The sequence below is a fragment of the Microtus ochrogaster genome, chromosome 7 (genome assembly GCF_000317375.1).
Source record: "Microtus ochrogaster isolate Prairie Vole_2 chromosome 7, MicOch1.0, whole genome shotgun sequence".
In the NCBI taxonomy this organism is placed as follows: domain Eukaryota; kingdom Metazoa; phylum Chordata; class Mammalia; order Rodentia; family Cricetidae; genus Microtus; species Microtus ochrogaster.
This window is the reverse complement of record NC_022014.1, coordinates 30,649,988-30,672,897: the sequence shown is the minus strand read 5'-3', so window position 1 is coordinate 30,672,897 and position 22,910 is coordinate 30,649,988. Positions and strand designations below refer to the sequence as shown.

The window sequence follows — 22,910 nt, the reverse complement described above, 5'->3', positions numbered from 1 at the left end:
TCAAGGATTGGGCTGTGTAGTAACCTCAACTACAAATGGTTCTGTACTGCTTGTTCCAAGAAACACCAACCATGCCTTTGTTTCAAAATGGGATGACCACCTTAGTGTGCCCACCTTGCAGTGACTACCTTTTTATGACCACTGTGTTATGACTGCCTTTGTTATGAAAACCTTGCAGCCATGTCTTTGTTTCAGGTTTTGCTAATCAACTTGTTATGCCTATGTTCTCCTCCTGTAACCCCGCCTATTTGTCTGCCAAACTCCCCATTGGAAACCCCCACTCCTGAGCTTTAAAAGCCCTTCTCTTCCCCATGTCCAATGCTGATCTCCTGAACCGTTAGGGAGAGACAGCCATGTGCATGAGTCAAAAGCTTGCTTCGTTGCTTCAATTAATCTGGCCATGATTGTGTTGGTGGACTTTCTCCTCTCATCTGTGGCATTATACTTGCTGTAAAGGATGAGAAGTTAATGCTTTCCTTTCCACTTCTCCCCTCCCCACCCAGTTGCCCTTTAATTGGGACTGATTGTATTGTCAAATGCTGTCTGTCCCGTGTGCTATCTAATTCATATATTTGCTTATTCTCAGTTCAGTATTTCTATAGTTCCAGTCCTAGTCAACATCTCTCGTGTTAGATTCTCTGGCTTCGAGCCCTTGATTCTTTTTTGCTCAGCCAGTTTTGTCCCCAGTTGGCTCAGGAGCAGCTGAGGTCAGCCCTGGAGTCTTCTGTCCTTGCCTGAGCTGAAATTTGTCGTGTACCCTCCTACATGCACACGATCGCTGATGCTTCTATTTCCTGTAATATCTTAAGTGAAGCTTTAAAAAGGACAAATTGACTTACTCTTTTTTGTTAATTTTTAAAATTTTATATAAGTGTGTATATATATGTGTGTGTGCATATATATATATATATGTATATATATATGCACACACACACAATGGGGTGAGTGGAAGTCAAGGGAAACCTTGGTAGTGTTGGTCTCAGCCACCTTTATGCGGGTTCCAGTGACTGAACTCATATGGCCAGGCTTGTGTGACAAGTGCTACTTTGCCCTCACAGGTTTACTCTTTATTGAGACTTTTTTTTTTTCTGGCTTTGTTTTTGCCTTTTGAATCAGAATTGCAGTTTTCAAAGAGTATTTGTGAATTCATGCCTTGGCGTGGCAGAAGTACCATAGCTGTGGACCTGGGGAGATGTGAACTGGGGAGATTTAACCAAGCACCCTTGTTTTCCATTCTAGAGATCATTGACGACCTTGCCAACCTTGTGGAGAACACAGATGAGAAGCTTCGCACTGAAGCCAGGCGGGTGACCCTGGTGGACAGAAAGTCAACTTCCTGTGGTAAGAGACGGCAGCTGCCCCAGCTACCTGGCTGGGGCTTGCTCTTCTTTGCGTGTTCCATGCTGTTTCTATTTACCATGAAGAGGTGCTTGCCCTTCTAATGCAGCAGCCCCATCTGATGAAGCATCAAAATTGCTGAAAGATGCTAAGTTTTATTCCGACAAAATACATTGCTAAGGTTTGGAGGGTATAACGTTCATTCTTTTAAACTCTAAGTTGGGAATCTTACCTGTTTCATAGACATGAATGGTTTGGGAAATTGTCTAAGAGTTTGGAGGTGAGTCTTCTGTGTTTTCAAGGCAGTTTTGTTTGCTTTGTGCCCTCCCCCCTTTAATCCATAAGTTTAATTAATGAACTCACTGTAGAACAGCTAAGAACTGCTTCCGTCTCACAGTATGACCTAGATAAAAACCCAGTGTTCAGCAATGCTGTCTTTGCTGAGTCACTTTGGTTCTGGACTCTTGTAAAATAGGGATACTGTGTTGATATGGGTCCACTAGAAGACTTAGAATTCTGATTTCCAGGCTTCCAACTAGAGGCTCCCATTGAGAAGGTCTAGGGTAGAGCTCGAGAGGACTCATTTGGTTTCCCATGAGGTTTCCAGTTATCTCACCCGGGCACTCACTTGACCTGATGTTTGGATTTTTTTGTATGAGAAATACAGCAACATCCCTAAGCTAACATGCAATCTTGTCAAGGTTGACCACTTCTTCCACAAGGAAACTGAGGCCTAGCTACCTTAGACTTATGCAAGAATCAAACCATAAGAGGTGGCAGTGGGAAGGAGCCCGCATGTTTTATCTTCATAGTTTCAGGTTCTAGGTGTGAAGGGCAAAGTCTTGGTGGCCAGGAATTTCTTAGGAGTGGTAAGGCAGAGGGAACGCTTTGCTGCGTCGGGAAGCAGAGGGAAATCACGCTGCGGATGAAGCTACCAGGCTGGGATGCAGCCGACTGGTGAGATCCAATGGGCGAGCAGGACCACAGGTGCCAGTGCACAGCAGGTCCCACAGGACTCCGTTCTCTCACCGTGTTGCTCCCAGCTCTGGAAACTTGGTGCAAGCCTCCTGACCTCATGGCCTTTTGTGGTTCACATACCCCCTCTGCACCTCATGGATACTGTTGCCAAGTCCTGCTGCCAGCTTGAGCTACGGCGTCACGCCTCTGAACCACGGCTGCGCTGGTTCTCTATGCGCCTGTGTGGCTGAGCCTGAGAAGATACTCTCTCAAAGGAGAGTTTGGTTTGGTGTTTTTAAACAGGGAGCCCCTTCAGTGAACTCTCGTATCCGGTTTTCTCTTTTCAAATGCTTTGTAGTTTCCTATGCTGGAGCCTTGGTGGGTAGGGATTGTTCTTGAGGTGTTTTCCTCTTGTTCTAGTACAGTGAAGTATGACTTGCTTGTTCGTTTGTTTGTTTGAATCAGAGCATCATATAGTCCAGTTTGGACTTGAACTTGAACTCACGAGCCTCCTGTCTGCACCTCTCAAGTGCTGGGGCTCCAGGTGTACACCGCCAAGCCAAGCTTATGTGTTGCTGGGTATTGAACCCAGGGCTTTGCGTATACTAGACAAGTGTTCTGCCAATTAGCCACATTCCCTAAACCCACCACGTTTCTCTCTAATGGCACTCTTTAACAGTTATAGCTTATTTATCTACGCCCCCTTATTTGAACTTTAAACTGGTCCAGACCTCTTTCCTTGCAAAGCTGTAAGTTCACATTGTTCTGCCCACTGTAAATTTCACTACAAGCAGTGAGGAATAGCCATGCCACTTTCTGGATGTCATGCTGTTTTGAAATTAACTCTACCAAACAGTTTATTCTAATTTCTTTTCATTCATCCTCACTCAAAATCCTAGGAAACAGGAGAACTGAAGCCAGATTCATTATCAGAATCTGACAGGAATGGCCTCTAGTGCAGGTCTCAACAGGATCCCCTACAACCTTGTGAGCCCTACCCTACCTTTACTGTCCATGTTTCTGTCAGCAAATTACCAGACAGCTCATTGTGCTCAGCTCACAGCATCCTAGGGCGTTTAGCTGGCAGCTCCAAACTCTGCCACGTACTCCTCACCACCAGTCTCCAGGCCTAGGAAGCTCTCAGCCGGGCTTGTCAAGGCCTCAGTTCCACTTATCAGCCACGCTCCTCATCGCAGTGATCACTACTGACAAGAAGCAGCTTAGGGCTGGAAGGGTTCATCCTTGCTCATGGCTGTGCAAACTGCCCATGGGACTGGGGTGTGGCTCATGGTGGGAGCAGCTTGTGATATGGTACAAGAGCATGAGGCTGCTTGCTCACAGCTGGACAGCAGGCTGGAAAAGGGAAAAGCTAATTTTTTTTCTTTTGCCTTTTCCCCCCAATTCAAGCCCCAAACATGAAGAGTGTCAGTGTTCATCTCTCTGCTTACTCATCCACGGATGGCCAGGAGCTAATTCCATCACCGTGCCTTCCCCACCGTCATGGAAGTTATCTCCCGAAGCATGAGCCAAATCAACCTTTCCTTCCTTGAGTTACTTCCTGTCGGGTATTTAGCCACAGCAATGAGAAAGTAACTCAAAAGCCTTGTGGGAGGAGCATATTTATCCTAGGTGACGTGGTAGCGTACATGAGAACCGCGGATGAGCAGGGCCTGGCAATTGAGCATGGAGTTGATCGGCATCGACCTGTAGTATTAGGATGATCAGGCATGGAGTAAAAATAATTACTTTAAATTTTTTTACCCTTATTTTTTGTGTGTCATGGGTAGGTGTGTGCATGTGAAGATCAGAGGAGAACTTACGGAGTAGGGTCACTCCCCTACCGTACGGGTCCTGGGAATGGAACTCGGGTCATAAGGCTCGGCAGCAGGTACCCTTACGCAGTGAGCCACTCCCTGACCCCTCAATTTTGCATGTTTTAAAAAATATTTTATGTATATGAGTTTTGCGTAAATGTATGTATGTATGTATGCACCTTATACATGTGTGGTGCCCATGAAGGCCAGAAGGCATCAGATCCTCTGCGACTGGCGTTGTAGATAGTTGTAAGTTATCTTGTGGGTGCTGGGAACCAAACCTGGGTCCTCTGCAAGAGCAACAAGTGCTCTTGACCACTGAGCTTTCTCTCTCATCCCTTGATTTTTGCTTTTTTAAATTTATTTTATATACACACCAGAAGAGGTCACCAGATCTCATATAGATGGTTGTGAGCCACCCTGTGGTTGCTGGGAATTGAACTCAGAACCTCTGGAAAAACAGTCAATGCTCTTAACCTCTGAGCCATCTCTCCAGCCTCAATTTTGTTTTTTAAATTAAAAGACTTGAAAAGATCTAGACAGAACAGGAAACTATAAAAAGTAACCAAAATTATTGGAAAGGGTACCAAACAGAACTTATATAAATTAAAAATAAATGAAACTAAGAATAAGTGTACATTTTTGGTGCCTTGAAAAGAGAATCATCCAGAGGACAAGCCAGGTCAAACAAACAAGCAAAAGCCAACTCTGTTCCCTTTTCCTAAGTGCTAGTATCAAATGCTGTGGAAATTCATTTCAGCCTCAGTAACTATGGCTTTTGAGGAGCAAAGAAGGAATCACCCACTCTTCTCAGATGCAAGGCTGAGCTTTCTGTGTAAACGTGAGCATATGCATGCAGGCAAGGTGTGTAGGGCTTGGGAATTAATCTAATCAGCTCACTCAAGTGTCACTTGGTGGCGGCTCACATGGCACTCTCGGACTGCCCATAACTAGGAAGACTCACTCAAGCAGCTGGCCCATCATTCTTGCCCTCAAAGGAGTGCAAACTAGATTGTAAACCATGAAATGCCTTTTTGTTTGCTTGACGTGTCTGTATCTCTCATGCCAGCCTGGCATATCAGTCATAAATGCTTGAGCAGGGGGGAAAGTCTAGTCATAAATACAGAGCAGATCACAAGGGGCCACACAGGAGAAGGGCCTGGTGATGAATTTGTTTGTTGGGTTGCTAACAAAGGGCTCAAGCACTTCTTTGTGGCCCTTTCACTCCACAGCCTGTGCTTGAAATTTTTTCCTGAGATCTTTGTGTGGTTTTTTTCCTCCCTTTTCTTTTCCCAGCCTCACCCCCGTGATAACATCAAGTAGAAAATAATGCTGTTTTTTCCCTAGATTGTAAAGGCAAATTAGACTGATGGGTCTCCCTGACTCCTCGATATATTTTCAGATCTGTTTCTTGTATTAAGGACATTTACATAAAAGTGGGATCTTTGTAATTGCAGTTTAAATATTCAGTGTGGCTGATCCTCATTAGAATTCAAAATAGAACCTTGTCTGAGTCTGAGGAGAGAGCCGATTGTGAAAGCCCAGACTAGGGGTTCTCAATGGCTGGAGCCTTGCTTCTCGTCGTATTGACTATTACGTAATGTTGTCTAAGTGCGCCCATTGTGATCTCAGCAGTCCTGTGATGTGTCTAAAAATCTGGTCTGCTGACCTTATACAGACACTGTCTTCACCTGGAACCACTGCAGCTCCCTCCAGCTCCCCTGGAGTGCAGCAGGGTCAAGGGCATATCAGTGTAGTCCAGCGTGGGTGGCCACCACCTGCAGTCTGGGTGACAAGGAGAGTTGCTTGCCCTCTCTATCTCTTTCCTTCTATATTTAGAAAGAAAGAAAGAGAGAGCGAGAGAGAGAGAGAGAGAGAGAGAGAGAGAGAGAGAGAGAGAGAGAGAGAGGGGAGGAGGAGGAGGAGGAGGAGGAGGAGGAGGAGGAGGGGGAAGAAGAGATAATGACAAATGGACAACCCTAACTGACTTCAGACTTCAGGCTGTGAAGTATCCCAAACTCCATGCCACATGCCACAGTGGAAAAATTTTACACCTGGCCTCAGGTGATAAGTTGCTGTGAAAATACAGTTGCCTTCAAAGAATTGTGCAAAATTACTTTAGGGCTGTGTACATACAGTGTATATGGAACCAATGAATTTTGTATTTAAATTTCCTTCCCGTTCTTAGAAGATCATATTAAGTTTATGCAAATATTTTAAAGTACAAAAATATCATAAATCTGAAAAGATCCTGGTCCCGAGAAGTGTGAATAAAAGATGGGATGTTCAGCTCACAATAATATGCCTGGTTATTCTGTTGATGTGCCGAGGTTAAGTTGGGAGCTACAGTGGTTGTTACTAGCTGGTTCTTGGGATCAACTCTGTTATCCTGTTTAACTTAAGTTGGTTGGTGACATAGGTAAGACTTAGAGGCAGCTATATCTTTCTTAAAACAGCACAGAAAAGCCTTTGAGAAGTACCAATTGTATAGGATGTTGTAGCATCATGAAGTTAGCATCTTCTTTTAATTAAAAAAGGATTTTTTTTAATAGAAATTTGAAATTTTGTGACTGGAATCATTATTAGCCCTAAAATTCTTTGGTCCCATCTCTAGTGATTATATTATGTTGTTTATAATATTTGGCTTTAATTATATTTACTCTTCTTAACCTTAGAAAACATTAGAGGCCTAGAGAGGTGACTCGGCAGTTAAGAGTCATCTTGGCTGCTCTTGTAGAGGACCTGGGTTCCATTTCTTATACCCATGTAGCGGTTCACAACTGCCTGAAACTCCAGTTCCATCATTTTTGATGGATGTAACACCCTCTTCTGGCCTCTATAGCCCTGAACAAATGTGGTGCTCTTATCTTATATACATACAAGTAAAATATTAATGTACATTAAAATTGGTTAATTAAACAGAGAAAATAAGAAAGTGAATTCTCTGCTATACCACTTATTTATAGTAAGCCTCAGAGCTGCTTTCTCTTTCAATGAATTATTTTACAACCCTTACCATGAACATAAGCAATTAATTTAGAGTAGGGAATGACTGTGTGGTTTCTCCTACTTATCTTAACTGTTTATCAGAAATAGCTCTTGACCAATGTTTCTTTGCTTTTTCTTCTTCTTACCATAGTTTGCTAAGATGAGCTAGTGAGATTCCTCTGCTTTCTTTACAAGTATGGGAAGTACCTGGCCCACCACAATGAATGTCAGCCTCCAAAGCTTCTTGGCCTCCAGCTTTGTTGCTCATTCCTTCTCTTCTTTCACCAAGCACAGTTGCTGTATGTCACCTGCATGCCAGGCACCAGGCCAGAAGCCGGAATTAAAAGATAGGACTTAGAGTGTGCAAGAGGGACACCTGAGGAAGTCACTGCCGACTGGGGAATGCCACAGAACAGGCCCATGTCTGCCTGGGGCCGGGGGCTTCCCAGAGGCCACAGCTCTGGAGAGACAACAGAAAGCACACCGAATGTGTAGATTGGATCCCTAAAGGGCCTGCTGGGGAAGGGAAAGCCTGTGTGCCCAAGAGCTAGGCTAGGTGTGGAGGCTGAGCCAGTTTCAGGCCTTGCTGAAACTGCTGACAGGCCTGAGGTTTCTCCATACATTGCCAGTAACCCTGCATCTCTTCTTTTATTAAAAAGTGAAGGAAAGTCCTCCTAAGGCAAGTACCCCATGCTTCATTTCTTGACACATTTCAGTGTCTCCTAGAAATGTTCTGCCTCATAATAGTGAGGCTTTACATGTGTGCTGTGTTCTTGTTCTTGCTTATTCCTCACCCCACGCGCACCTCACCCAGTCCCCCCCCCCCTCATTTTTCTTGATTCTTTGTCCTCACACCATTGCAGCTCCATTCTCAAGTGGTTGTGGGCAACCAACAGTTCTGCCTTCAGACCCAAGTTCACCTGAATGCCCAGGCCTGTGTCTTTGGCTCCTAGCCTGTCTTTTGTGATGCCTGCAGCACCTTCTCCCTGTCCCTGATCCATGAACTTGAATCCTTCCCTGCAAGTCCATTTCCTCTTCCATCTCCTTTTTCTTTTCTTTTCTTTTTCTTTTACTTTTTTAAGTAGGGTGTCATGCAGCTTCGGCTGGTTTGGGCCATCCTGTTGTAGCTGAGGATGGCCTCAGACTCCCCATCCTCCCACTGCAGCCAGTTGAGTCCTTAGATGATGGGCGTGTTCCACTCTGCCCACCTTCCTATTTTCCAGGCTTCCAAACTTTTTCATTTCTTCTCTTGCCTTCAGTTACCAGACAGCAGAACTTCCTGAGTGAAGCAAGCGGCTGAGATTATAGCCAGTGACAACACAGCGGCTACTGGATCATCTGGGGTTTCTTCATTTGTTTTGTTGTTGTTGTTGTTTAAGAAAAGGATACTCTATGTAGCTCTGGCTGTCCTGGAACTTGCTCTGTAGACCAGCCTGGAACTCAGAGATCTACTTGCTCTGCCTCCCGAGTGCTGTTGTGCGCTACCACTGCAGTCTGTTGTTTCTGAGAGAAACCTGAAGTCTGGACCCGGAAATGAAGTCTTCCAATATTTTAGTCCTGATGAAACTGACATTTTCAAAGATACCTTGTAGACTGTCTCAGTTGGGTTTTTGTCATTGCTGTGAGGAGACACACCATGGCCATGACAACTCTTATAAAGAAAACATTTGATTGAGGGGGCTCATATATATATATTATTTTTCATTCAATTTAGACTGTCCCACACCTTTCTAGATCAAAGGAAATAAAGACTTCAGTGGAAGCAATAGCAAGTAATAAAACTATGTTTTGAATGAATAGGAAGCCTGCTTGTTCAACCCAAGAGAATGGTGTGGCACTCCACTGTGCGCATGGGTATTGCTTGGTAGTCATTTCAGGAGCTAAATGGTCAGTTCAGACATTCCCTGTTCCTGGCCCTCACATGCTCCGCCCTGAGCTGTGCTATTCTGGAGTTTGTGTAATGCACGTTAATTACTTATGGTCAGGTTGTCCTTTATGTGTGACCACTCGCTGCTGTCTGCTTGGCCTTATGTTCTGACGGGGGGAGCCTATTTGCTTTATCTCAGCATTTAGTTAGGGAGTGAGAATAGGGGCACCAAGTTCAAATGCCGATGCTGCAGCTGAATCCGGGCAGAACTAAGCCCTTGAGAGAAGCACAGTATTGGAAAGTCTTTACTTAATAGGAGGTGATGGATAGGAACTGACAGCCTCTGAGCTGTCGCCATGACCCCCGCCCCCCAGAAGCCTCCATGCATCTCAGGGTCTGCTGAGGGGGCACTGACTTTTGCTGTCACCAAGGGGTCAGACTTGACCACAAATACAATCATTTCTAGATTGTTTTTGCTTAGTGTGTTGTGGAATGCTAAGGCATGCTTTCTAAGAGCAATTTCTGTTCTTACTGAATACTAATCACACTGTACGGCGATTGTGATGTTGCTGATATATGGATCTGTGCGAGTTCCCGGTGATTTTTGTTCACCAGTTAATTCATCTGCTTCTCCTGAGGAAGCAGCTCCTCCTGGGTAGGTTGAGAAGTATCAGTAGTGCTGGTTCTGTGCATGCCTTCACACTCAGAGCTGTGCTGCTATAGAAAGAGCCCCCCAAACTTAGTGATTTTTCCACCCCAACCTAACCTTATAGGAGTTTCCCTTACTCTGCTACTCCTCACACACATGTTGACTTTCTTTAATATTTGTAAATTGAAATGAAAAAGTGAGTTCTAGTTGGGCTGGAATTACCTAAGCTGGAGGAAGCTGGAGGGGCTGGGGCCTGGGACCACTTTGTCTTTTCATATGTAAAGTCAGCGGCTTAGGCTAAGTGGTCATTGTTCCATCCAATTGAGTGGTTTGCTTTTCCATATTTCCCCACAGTGAGAATCAAACAGCCCACTCCTCCTTTCCCCAGAGCCCTGTGACCAGGGCTCACTCTGGTCCATCTTTCATACTGGAAGGCCAATGCTATGATGTGTTTGTTAGAAAGATTCACAGGCATGCAGAATAAGAAACACTGGACAATGAATGGAAGATGATAAGGAATTTTGGTGGGTGTAGTGTGTGTTAGGACTGGAGTGGTGGCTGCTGCCCCTGGGCTCCGAGTTTACAGTGAATCCCCCTTCTCTCCACTTGGCACCATAGCCCTTAGACAACTGTTGTTAGGTACATATTTGAATGTGACCTGGAAGAAGTTCCCCAAATGGAAGCTTTGGGTGCAAATTCTCATACCACTTCTTTAAAACATGTAACTATAAAATGAGCTAAATGAGGTGTGGGTAGCTCGTTGGGTCACCTAGGCACAATTGTTCTCAAGATGCCACCATCTTTCTATATTACTTACCAGGAGAAGCCAGCATCAGATTGTTCTTCTGGCTGCTTAATGCTTGCCACTCTGTTTAAGAGGCCCTGAGTCCCAGCCAGTTACTGGTGTACACTCAGAGAATGAAATACTCATTTAATATGAGCTGCAGACCCTACCTTTGCTTGGGAGGAGTAATAAGCCTTGTTAAGAGAAGTTAAGTAGAAACAATTAAAGAAGGCCTAGAGACAAGCAACAACTTTTCAATTTCTATGTTTTAGAGATTATAATAATGAATACATGGCCAATTTGCAACTCTGTACAAAGTCTCTCTGCCTGCCACACTCATGTCTGGCCACAGTGCTGTGCCTCGGAGGCCAGAGCTGTTGCAGGTAGTGCCCACAGCCCCGTGACAAGGACCCGCGGCTTACCTGAGGCCGTACTGAAATAGACAAACGCCCACTTGAGACTGCACATGTTTGAAAGAAATAGGAAGGCTTGGGAAGTGTCGGGAAATGTGTACAAGTTAGAAAATAAATAGGGACAGGAGATGGGGCTCAGTGGTAGGACTCTTACCTGGCTCTTGTGGAGCCTTAGACACCATCTCTGGCTCTCTAGAAGGAGGGAGGGAGAGAGGAAAGGTGAGAGGAAGGAAGGGTAAAATCGATATTTTGCCCTTTACTAAGCCCCTTTGAAATGCGGTTTTGTAAGCCCTGGTATCAACCTTTAAATAACTTGGCTCCAGATGTTGTTGCATTTTAATGAAGATTTTGATCAGCTCTAGAGATCCATTAATTGGCTCCAATAGAGATCTGGCAGTGAATTGGTTTTTTTTGTTTGGGGTTTATTTGGGGCGGGGGTGGGCTTACCTTTGCTTTCTATTTGAGAGTCAGGCAGAAATGACAATTTTCTGTCAGTGAACCATGTTAAATTCTTTAGAATAACTGATTTGTGGTTCATTTAAAAGCACTATTGGTTTTCTCTGCCTGTGAACCTGAATACTGAGGCCAATTTCTCCAGATTAGCAGCAAATTGATCTTTGTGTCAGATGTGGCTGTTATCTGACACCTTGTCTCTGTAGGGCATGTGATTTAGATGTGCTTGAGAGAGCACCTGGCTACTGAATGGCCCCCAAAGATTCTTTGGCTCCCAGTAGCCTATCTTTCTTTTAGCCCTGAAAGTAGTGATTCCTTTCAAAGTGGCTTTTGGATTTTGTGCAAAGTTGTATTTTTTTTTTTTAAATAACAGATAGTATTTATTGCAAAATGGTGTATAATATTCTTCATCGTTTTGTTGACTTCTTGTATGATACAAAGAAAATGAAAAGGGCCATTGTAGACGGTGAGTAGATACAGTGGTGGCTATGGGACGACAGTGCAAATGCTCTTACTGTCACCCAGCTGTGCCCTTGCAGATAATGGGACGGTAAATTTCATGCCATATAGATTTACCACAACAAAGTGCTTATTGAACAATGAATAAGTAACTTGCTGCTCCCCACTCCATGAAATTACAGCACAGCTGGGGTCAAAGAAGGTTTTAAACACCTAGAGTTCATCTCCAAAACAGATGCAAGTAAAGTAAGAATTATTATTGTTGCCCTCTATCAGCCATTTTGTTAGGAAACCTAGAGCCCGGGGTTTCATGTCTTGGGGTGTTTGGTCTGCATGACTTTTTATCCTGTTAACCTCTGATATTCCCCTCGTCTGGCCTCAGTGACATTGACATCTTGGCATGTTCTGTATATCTTGATTAGTGAAAAATGCCTTTTCATCCTCACTACTCTGACTTCCATCTAAGAGCCAGGGACGTGCTTTTCGTCTTCCTTGGGTGGAAGCAAGATGTGCTGTGGCTTACTACAGCGTTTCATTTGGGGTTGGGTTTTGAAGCAGGGTCTCACGTAGCCCTGGCTGACCTCAGCCTTGCTGTGTTGCCAAGGCTGACCTTGAATTCCTGGGATTGTAGGTGTGTGTTCCCACGTCCTGCTCTGATGCATTGTTTTATAGACTCTGTTTCCTAGCTTACTTTTACAGTTCTTCCAAAGTCTAATTGTTTTCCTCCTTCCCTCTCTCTCCCCTCCTCCCTGACTCCTGTGTTTCTTGTTCTGCTCAGCTTATTGTAAACTGATTCCAACTATCTCCCATGGCTCTTCTCATACACGAGTTTTTAAACCATGTCTTGCATTTTTTGTAGCTTGTGATGACTCCTATCAGTTTAATGATCATTGTGGACTTAAATATTTCTCTCTATCTCCTTATGCAATTGCCTTTTTGCTATAAGGTGAATAATAAGTAGTCTTTGGCAAAATTTTCCTTTTTAAAAGACATTCATACAATGTATTTTCATCATATCTACCCATCCTTCCCCACTTTCAACCCCTCCCATGCCTCTCAAATTCATGTCCTCTTTCTCTGTAATTATTATTGTTTTATAATGTCTGTAAAACCTACTAAGTCCAATTAGTGCTGTCTATGTGTACTTGGATATAGGCTGTGTGTGAGGATGCTGGACACAAGCCAAGCCAGGTTTCTCTGCCCCGAAGCACTAGCAGCCTCAAGGGAGCCAGTTTGGTGAGCCCTGGCTTAGTCCACATGGACTAACCTGATGGAACCAGACTTAGCCATCCCCAGATTCCACCTCCAGCTCTGTGAGCAGGGGCTCTCTCTGGATTCTCTATATTCCCCTTTCTTCTCTCTCCTAGTCCCCATCCCCGTTTCCTGTTTTCTCTCTGTTCTGTCTTCCCTGCTTTTCTCTATTCATCACCTCAGTCAAGATTGCGTGTCTGGAAGGCCTCACACCCGAGCTCCATCCCACTCGCCCAGCCAGCAGCACCCATAAAATGCTGCCATCCCCTGGTTTGTTTTGTCGGCCTCAGCCAGCTGATTTCTCTCTCTGATGCATTGCAGAGTATGGAGCCATCTGGAAATATGTTATAGGATATAACAACACAGTAATAATCCCTAAACGTGCATTTGAACAATGGTATTGGGTAATATTTTTATGGCACACTCTGTAATTACTTTTAAAAAAGACGTGTATACGTGTGTGTGTGCACATGCATGTGTACATGTTTTAAAGGAAGTCTTGCTACATAGCACAGGCTAGTCTTGAATTTGAGATCTTCCTGCCTCAGTGTCCTCCAGGGCTGGGCATTATTTTAAACTCTGTTCTTGACAGTTAACACCTAGTGATATAACATAACTAGGCAGTTCTGCAAAACAAACCTAAGCAGCCGACTTACCATAGAGATAGGTTTGTTTCTGATAATCCTAGCAGTGTGAGACAATTTTCCTTAATTATAAAATTTTAAAATTTTTTTAAATTTAAAATATGATTACCTCATTTTCCTCCCTTTTTTTCTTCCCATGAGCACCACCCCCATTCTCTCTCAAATTCACAGCCTCTATTTTTTAAATTGTTGTTGCATATGTATGTATATATGTAAATACAACCCGTTAAATCCGTATATTATGTTCATATGTATATTGTATATGTATATATGTGTGTTATCCCAGGGTTGACCAGTTGGTCTTGGATAACCAATTTGAGGGCTCTTCCCTGAAGAAGACTATTTCTCCCTCTCCCAGCATTCCTTAGTTGCCCATAGTATTTTTATCTAGGGTTGAGGCCTCGTGAAACTTACCCCTTCCATGTTAGCATGGCTATTGGTGTGTCCTTGTTCATGTCTTGTTTAGCCGTGTAGGTGAGACTCATAGGTGTAGCCTCCCTAAAAATTCTAGGAGACAAAGTCTCACAATAGACTTCCTATTCCTCTGGCTCTGACAGTTTTTCCACCCTTTAGGTATTGGTCAAATTCTTGAGGCCTACTGTACCTATAACTATTCTGGAAACTAATGATTATTATTTGCCAGGCTTGCAGAGCACTTTTAGTTGCTGTTTTTGCTGGCCTTGAACCTTGGGTTTAGGTTTTCACCCTTGCCATCCTAGGTAGGAAGTGTCAGAGGTTCAGCTTCTTCTAGACCATGCTTGCAGAGCTCGTACCTTGTGAGTCTGAGAATCTGGCATAAGATAGCTTGATTGGCTTCCCTTGAAAGGCTACTAAATAATGCACAAAGGGATTTTCTGAGGGTTAAACTTAAAAAAGAAAAAGACTTATTAGCCAGAAAAACGAAGTCTGTATAGGGCTAGAAAGTACACTCTGAATGGGATGATAGGCTGCTCTTGGATTTGAGTCTCCTGCTCAATCCTAAAATGCCTAGGGACATTAATAGAAACATCATCTGTCACAATAAATCCCATCATCTTGGCAGCTGGCAGCCCTTACTTTCCAGCCGCTAGCATTTGTCTCACAAGAGCCTTAGCACGCGCCATGCAGGGGAATACTATTCAGCCATAAGAAGGACTGAAGGAGTGGGAAATCCTTGATACAGATGAGCCCTGAGATACTCTGCTAAATAAAAGCACCACATAGCTACAACTTCCTTTTTAGGAAATGTCTGGAATAGGGCAATCTGTTGGCACAGAGAGCAAAGTGGTAATCACGCCAGGGGCTGGGGAGTGGGACGCTTAGGGAGAGACTACTTAATGGTCAGGAGGTTTCCTTTGGGGGCGATGAAGAGCTCTAGAGTAATGGTGGCCATTATAAACATTGCGATTCTACTTCCTACCGATGAATTCATGCATTTTATCACAATTCAAAAACCAGAAATCTTCCATCCATCTGCAACTGTTCCCCCAAAACAAGGAGTAATCCTCCTAAACAGTAATTCTTCCAGGTGCCATGGTACCAAGCAGCGCAAGCAGCCGGGAAAGGCTTCCTGTTTTGGAAGATGTCACATAGGGTAACAGTGGGCTATGAAGGGAGCAGCGGAGTGACAGAGCAGGGCAGGGTAAGCTCAGCCAACAAGACCCTTGGCTAATTCCTTTACTAGTTGGTAATGTAAATTAATGTTGGGGGCACATCTGACTTGGAAGCTGCTAGCAAGAAGGACTCTTCCTCTGAATGTGTCCCTCTGTAAGTTGTCATAGCCCAGTCAAGGTAGCACTTTAACTCTGACACTTGTGGCCCCTCCTATGGGCCCAAACCAGTGTTCAGGATTAAGGTTAATGGGATGGACAGACAGACTGCTGTGTGCTCCTGTGGTAATCCACAGTCTGAGCGATGGTGGGACAGGCATGGAGACCAAGATGTTGCTGTCTCCCCTCAACAAGTTAGAGGCTCTAGGACAATGGTTCTCACTGTGGGGATCAAATGACCCTTTCCTAGGGGTCACCTAAGACAATCAGAAAACACAGATATTTACATTACAATTCATAATAGTAGCAAAATTACGGTTATGAAGTAGCAGCAAAAATAATTGTATGGTTGGGGGTCAGCACAACATGAGTTATAATAATAACTGTATTAAAAGGTCTCAGCGTTGGGAAGGCTGAGAACCGCTGCTTTAGGAGGTCTGCTCTTTTCCTGGACTCCTGGTTTCTCAGTTTGTTCCCCCCCCCCCCCCGAATGCTGTATTTGCATGTATGTGAAATCAGCTGTCAGACCTTCATAAGCCAGAAGGCCCCCCACTGAGTGTTCAATCCTTTTCAGTTTGGCCAAGATCAGTGACCACATGTGGCCAAGGTTGGGGATTTGTGGTCTTGCTTGCTAAACATTTTCTTTCTGTGGTTCTTCTTAAAAACCCTTAATTTTCCATGACACACCAGTGTTGAGGATTGAGGTTAAATGGGACGGACAGACAGACTGCTGTATGAAAGGTTGACATAGTAGGGCAGGCATGGAGACCAAGCTGGAAGGAGACTCAAAAGACGAGAGTACTTGCCTGGGCTGCAGGGGATGAAGGTGAGGAAGGGGCCGTGAGAGAGGGACCGAGGCAGAGAAATCTGGGAGTACTCCATGTTTCCGTGTGGAACCTGCTTCTCTGTGTGAGCCACCTCTCTTGTCTTCAAACTCAGGGGCCACCAGTGACATGTCTCTAGGCTATGTCTGGCCCCAGCTTAGCTGTACAAAAGAATTGGAAAGACCTGGATCTGAAGCAGGAAGTTAGGGACATTTGTCCTTCAAAATAATGGTGGTAAAGTGTTGGCAGAGATGAGGGGGGAAAGAATCTCTTGTGCACTGCTGGTGGGGTATGTGCTGTGCATGCTGGGAAGTAGGGAGGTTCCTCAGAGAAGCAAGGCTCTCTAGCAGCCCCCTCCGCTGTGCTGAGGACACTGCTCCTCTCATGGCTGCTATAGTACCGTTCACAGGGGCCAAGACGGAATGCACAGTAAAGTAGACTTCGAAAATCAGCCATAGTGGAATACTATTCAGCCTTTAAAACAAAAGCAGCCTTGTCACTTATGACAACAAGAACCTAGAAGTTGTTACCACTCACGGGTTAGGCACAGACTGATCTGGTATGACAGACTCAGCAAGGAGACACAGAAGTGTTGAAATAAGAGCGGCGGGGCTGCGTCCCCAGCACCCTGCCGCCCGCATGGCTAGCTTAGCTTTTGCCCCAAAATAATTACACGGAAACTGTATTCTTTTAAACACTGCTTGACCCATTAGTTCCAGCCTCTTATTGGCTAGCTCTTACATATTGATCTAACCCATTTCTATTAATCTTTGTAGCTCACAAGCTGGCTTACCAGGAATGATCTTAACCTGCGTCTGTCTGGCGTGGGAGAACCATGGCGACTCTCTGACTCAACTTCTTTCTCCCAGCATCCTGTTCTGTTTTCTCCGCCTACCTAAGGGTTGGCCTATGAAATGGGCCTAGGCAGTTTCTTTATTAATAAGAAATCATTCCCACATCACAGAAGAGAGAAACTAAGAGAACTGCACAGTCGGTTGGTGCTTACTGGAGGCAGAGAGGTTAGAAGGGGGAGATGGCGTGCTTAACTAAAGTTTCAGACAGGCAAGAAGACACATCTTTAAGATTAAACAGAGTAATAATAGTTTTAAAAAATGTGTGTTTCGAAAAAACACAGACAATTGATGATCTTACAGCAGCAAATCCCAAAGAAGGGAAAAACACAAATTAAGATCACCAACAACGAAAACTAAATTAACAGGATATAGCAATCATTGGACACTAATATCCCTTAATATAACAAACATCTCCTTGGGCCCTTTGTATCCTAGGGACTAGGGCTTTCTTCCTTTAATGTCAATCTCTCTCCCTCCCCCTCCCCTCTCCCTCTCCCTCCCCCTCCCCTCTCCCTCTCCCTCTCCCTCTCTCTGTGTATGTATGTTTCTTTTTCAAGATAAGGTTTTTCTGTGTAGCCTTGGCTGTCCTGGAACTTGCTTTGTAGAGCAAGCTGGCCTGGAACTCATAGAAATCTGCCTGCCTCTGCCTCTGTCTCCCGAGTGCTGGGATTAAAGCCGTGCACCACCACTGCCCAACTCTAATATCAAGTTTCTTAAGGTCCGACATTGTAGCACATGCCTGTAATCCTAGGAGACAGAGGCAATAGAATCCCTTTGAGTTCTAGGCCAGCCTGGTGTACATATCAAGTAGGAAGAGGCAGGATTAGATGCTCAGGGTTATCCTTGGCTACATGTAAGTTTGATGATATCCCTGGTACACAAGAGACTTCAGTATATATAGTGTTCAGTATATGTAGTCTCTTCTCCTAAGTCTTCTTTCCCTCTCTTCTTCCTCTTCCTTCTTTATTTCCACAGGGTTTCATTGTTTAGCCCAGGCTGGTTTGAATTTCCCTGCCTTGGCCTCCTATATGCTGGGATTGTGAGCATGAGCTCTCACCTGGTTCTAATAGTAAACTTAGCCTGATGCCTTTCATAAAAGACCCCAGATCAAGCTGCACCAGAAGTAGTGGCAGAAGGGAGGCTTGTTCTTCAGGAGGGGAGGGCCAGGCAGGGGGAAGGAGTTGGGTGGGTAGAACAGCCCAGCCAGACTGTGAGAATCCCGCCAGCACCCCTTGCCAGGGTGAAGTGTCTCTGTTCCCAGCTGAGATCTGTACGTCACCTTTCCCACTGCCACTGTGACATCCATCACCACCATGCCTGCCACCCTAGATCTGATGGCAGAATTTATAGCAAAGTTCTGGAAAAGTGGAAAAGGCGTGGGGCGGGGCAGGGGGGAGGGGGGCAGTGTTCGAGAACCAGTTGTGAAATGATAAATCAAGGCCTGGGGTTATTTTGGCATCTTTTACTTTTGGATTCTTTACAAAAGAGGTTTTGAAAGGCGTGAATATATATGAGAAAGGAGAAGAGGGGGAAGGGAGGGAGGGAGGGAGGGAGGACATTCGAATGTGCTGCTTATTTCAGATTCATGGCTCCACAAAGACTGTTTGGTACCTAGACCTAGCAGCAGAGAGAATAACTATAATTAACCCTTATCATCCAACTTTACTGCCCCTAGGTAAACTGAGTCCCATCCACCATTCCAGGGTTCAGGAAAAACATGGAGCTGCTGGGCCACTCAGGGCAACAGTGCTGTTGGCTTCCTAAGGGTATTCATTGAGGGATCGCCTCTCCATCCTCCCTGCCTATCTTCCAATGTTCCACTGCCCTGCTCTGCAGTTGTGGGTTAAATACCAGGGGGCCTTTCACAATTTAGACAACTGAACCACACCCCCAGCCCTTCTACCATATCCTAACCAGAGCACAAGCTTTCTGGGTTTTATGGTCCATAACATCCTTAGGCATCTGCGCTTGTTGTTCCCAAATCCCTCTCCCCCTGCCTTCAGCTGTCCTTGCCACTCAGTGCACCTTTTATCTGCCCATCAGTCTCCAGATCACTCTGTCATTTCCTGCCACTCAGCAAGTACAAACTCAATCTGTCGTCTGCAGCCCGTCACCCAGCTATCAACACACACCACACACGTAAACAAACAGAAAGCCAAGTCTGCTGCAGTGTTTGGGTTGGGTACCACCTTTCTTCCAGTTGCTGTTTCTTTCCATTGAACTTTTCTTCCCACCAGTGGACCCCCTTTGCATCCTTTTTCGTCCTCATGTGGGTTGGATTGCTGTGCCTTCTTGAGTGGGTCCTCAGACTCATCTTTCTCTTTGCATCTTAGATACAGCCACTCCCATGAATGCCTGAAACAGGGGTCTTATTTTGACAAGAGATAGGCAGCTACCTTTCAATAGCTCCACATTGCCTGAAGAACTCACAGCCACAGCCCTAGGCTCTGGGTCTGAGACCTTCCAGCCTCTCTTCCCTTTGGTCACATCTGCCCCTTTGTGCCCGTATTCCAAGCCAGGTATTTCTACTCACCCAAACCTCACTTGCTCACTTCTCCTCAGTGTTCACTCACAATCCCCAGACTGTCTGACACTAGATCTGCCTTGGACTCCACTGAAGGATTCTTGTAGCTAATCCCCATTTCCTTTCTGAGATAGGCTCTCACTCTGTAGCCCAGACTGGCCTCCTTAGTGCTGGGATCACACTGGAGCTCCTAACTCACAAGTTTATGAAAGACAAACGAATATAAGATTCTTTGGGACCGGAGCCACACCCTCTGCCCTGCATTCCCTGGGGCAGCTGAGGCAAAGGAGAAGGGAAGCAGCAGCCCCAAAGCCTGCCTCCCACCAAGTGACTCCTGCAGGCATCAGTGTGGACCCAGCACTCCAGGCTCTCCTGGTTCTTTTGGAAGAGACAGAAACCTTAACCTATCCCACCCCCAGAAGACGACCCTTCAGTGTTTCCATTTAAAGGATGTTTCATGGCTGTCATGGGTGTGAAGCAGTGAGGAAGTCAGTGTACAGAGGCCAAAAAGTGGAGATCAGGGCAAGTTCGGGGTCTGTACAAGTAGACATTCTGAAAACATGGGGACGGAACACCAGCCGGCGACCTAGCAGTCAGCCAGGAGGATGTGTGCCAGTGTCGCTTTACTTTCGCAGATGAACTTGATACTACCCCGCCCCCGCCGTTAATTAATGTGGCCAGATGTCTTTAATATCCTATTTTCCTTTTACAAAAATGTTCAGCAAGACAAAATGAAATAGCATTTGACCAGACCGACATTAAAGAGCAAGTGTGTTTGGTACAGCTATTAAATGTTGAGAGAGGCTGTGTGTTGGGGAACATCACAGGCCTTTCCTTATGAGGAATGAGAGAAGGTCACGAGCAGGAATGAAGCGGCTGGCCCTTTGATGGGCCGAGACCAGGAGGAACTGGCCGGGCAGGTGTGCAGCATGCTCTCACACAGGTGCAGATTCCCATGAGCGATTATTTATGACATCTGGGTTTCTGTGACACGGTCATCTGTCATCCACTCTTCACGTTTCCGCTGAGTCCCTTCAGCCTTGCTCTGCTGCAGGGAGGGTCCCAAGATGCTCAGCCAAAGGACAACTGAGAGAAGAAATTAGAGTTTCTTGGTTCCTGGGGTCCAGTGGGGAATGCTATCCCTTGGGGTTCAGTAAGGAATGCTAACCCTCGGGGTCCAGTAGGGAATGCTAACAGTGGCAACCGAAAGCAGGCAGCTTTGGAAGGATTCTTAGCATCTCTTCAGGTCCTGACACAGCTGTGGTATCGTTTGATTCCTGTCTTGTTTTGTATATATAATAAGAACTATGGCCGGGCAGTGGTGGCGCACGCCTTTAATCCTAGCACTAGGGAGGCAGAGGCAGGCGGGTGTCTGAGAGTTCAAGGGACAGTCAGCAGAGCTGTTTCACAGAGAAACCCTGTCTTTGGTGGGGGAAGGGGCATGTAATGAAGGAAAAGCCAAGTGCGCATTCCTGGCTGCACAGTGGAAGGCTTTTCTGAGCATAAGCCAGTTGACCAAGAAGTGATCCAGGATGAATGTGGACACCTGATCTACTCTGTGTGTTTTCTTGTCTGTTTTTGGAAGCATCTTGATTAATACATTGATAGTGAAAGTGCTGAAAACGGAATTTATTTAATTGCTTTTGCTTTTTTAGGTGACATGGTCTCATGTAGCCAAGGCTGGTCTGGAATTCACAATGTCACCAAGCTAGCCTTGAACTCCTGATCTTCCTGCCTCTATCTCCCCTGCGCTATTATAGGCATGCACCAGGACACTGGCAGAAAGAGGAATTTCACGCGCTCTGTTAATTGCTCTAACTGCACAGTGGGGTGTCAAGGCTGAATGCTGTGGTACAGCGTCAAGGGAAGATTTGTTGGCGAGACGAACATAGTCTCTGGAGATCATGTGATCATGTGCAGAATTTTCTGGTTTTGGTACTCATCTGGTATGCTAGCATCTAGGCCCTGCATGCCGAAAAAGCCATTTCAGGGAGCCCTGGGCAATGGAGCCTGATTCTAGTAAGTACCTACTGATGGTTCTGAGACAGGCACTCCATGAAAGTTGTATCAAATGGGGTCTTTTAAAATTGCATTTATTTATTTATTTGTTTGTGTATAACTTGTATGCATATGGACACACATGTGTTGTGTGCCAGACTTTTCCTGGGGAGACACAGTCTATGTATCTACTCATCCCAGAAAGGGAGCCCACGAATGAACCAAATTACTGATACACCAAAATCCAACTGATGTGATTTATTGGAGTTCCTATTTACAAGAACAGGAATGACTCACGGGCAACTGCATCCCCAAAGCCCACACCAGCGCGAGTGACAGCCCACCGAAGCTGGAAACCTAGAGCACATTGCATAGCCTACAGACAGCTCAGCAGGCTAGAGAGCGTCCTTTCCAGATGGCCCTCAGTTGGTGGGAGCCTCTTCTAGGCAGCTCGGCTGGGCTCTGCTTTCTCCAGGCTGCTTGGCTTGTCTGCGATGACTCCGCAGTCTTTATTGTTTACTTCTGAGGGAAGGGCCTAGTGACGCTGGTCAGTTTCAGGGATTTCCTGAAGCCAAAGAGTTGTTAACTTCCTGTCTAAAGGACACTTCCCTCTAGGATGAAATGCTTTACCCCCCCCCCCCCCCGAACGTTCTGTTGTTTCACCTCTTTCTAAACACCTCTTCCTAAAATCTGCTGCTCTTTCCCCTTCCGTTACATTCTATGTCTCAAGAAGTTTCCCTCCAGGATGGAAGGCTCAACCTCAGAGAAAACTGATACAGAGCAACATGGCACCGTGCACATGGACAGCTGTCAAGAGGCAGTTCTCTCCTCCCACTCTGTGGGTCCCAGGGCATCATGGCAAGCGCCGCGCCGTTAGCCACTGAGCCATCTCTTTTGGCCCTTTGGGAACTTTTCTTTGAGGAGCTGTGGTTGATAGAAGAAGGAGAAGACAGCAGACGAATAGGGCAGGACAGAGGCCACACTAGGTCCCTTTTGATTAGTTCATCCAAAGTGTTGCAAGAACTCAATGGCAAGGGTTCATTTCCAGCTGCTCTTGCCTGAATGTCTGTGAGTTCGTAGTCAACAGATGAGGCTTTTGATGGTTTGGGTAAGAAAGGCGTTTCAGGGAAGGGAGTGGAAGGAGGCAAAGCACAGAGGCAAGGATGGGAGTTCAAACCACCTCATCACTCCCAAGCTTGGGACCCTTTGGTGGGCACAGGCTACCTCAAGGCCCAATCCAACCCAATATTGCAAAGTTGTCTTTACACTTTACGCACACGTGTGCGTGCACGCGCGCGCACACACACACACACACACACACACACACACACACACACACACACAC

At 45.5% G+C, this 22,910-nt stretch overlaps 1 protein-coding gene across 1 annotated transcript in view; it reads left to right on the top strand.

Annotated features, from left to right (window-relative positions):
* Nucleotides 1-22,910, top strand: part of Stx8 (syntaxin 8) — a 245,969-nt gene that overhangs the window by 158,696 nt on the left and 64,363 nt on the right. The window contains exon 7 of the mRNA XM_005349830.2: nt 1,240-1,341. Within this exon, the coding sequence (XP_005349887.1) occupies nt 1,240-1,341 (102 nt within the window). The remainder of the gene's footprint in view (nt 1-1,239; nt 1,342-22,910) is intronic.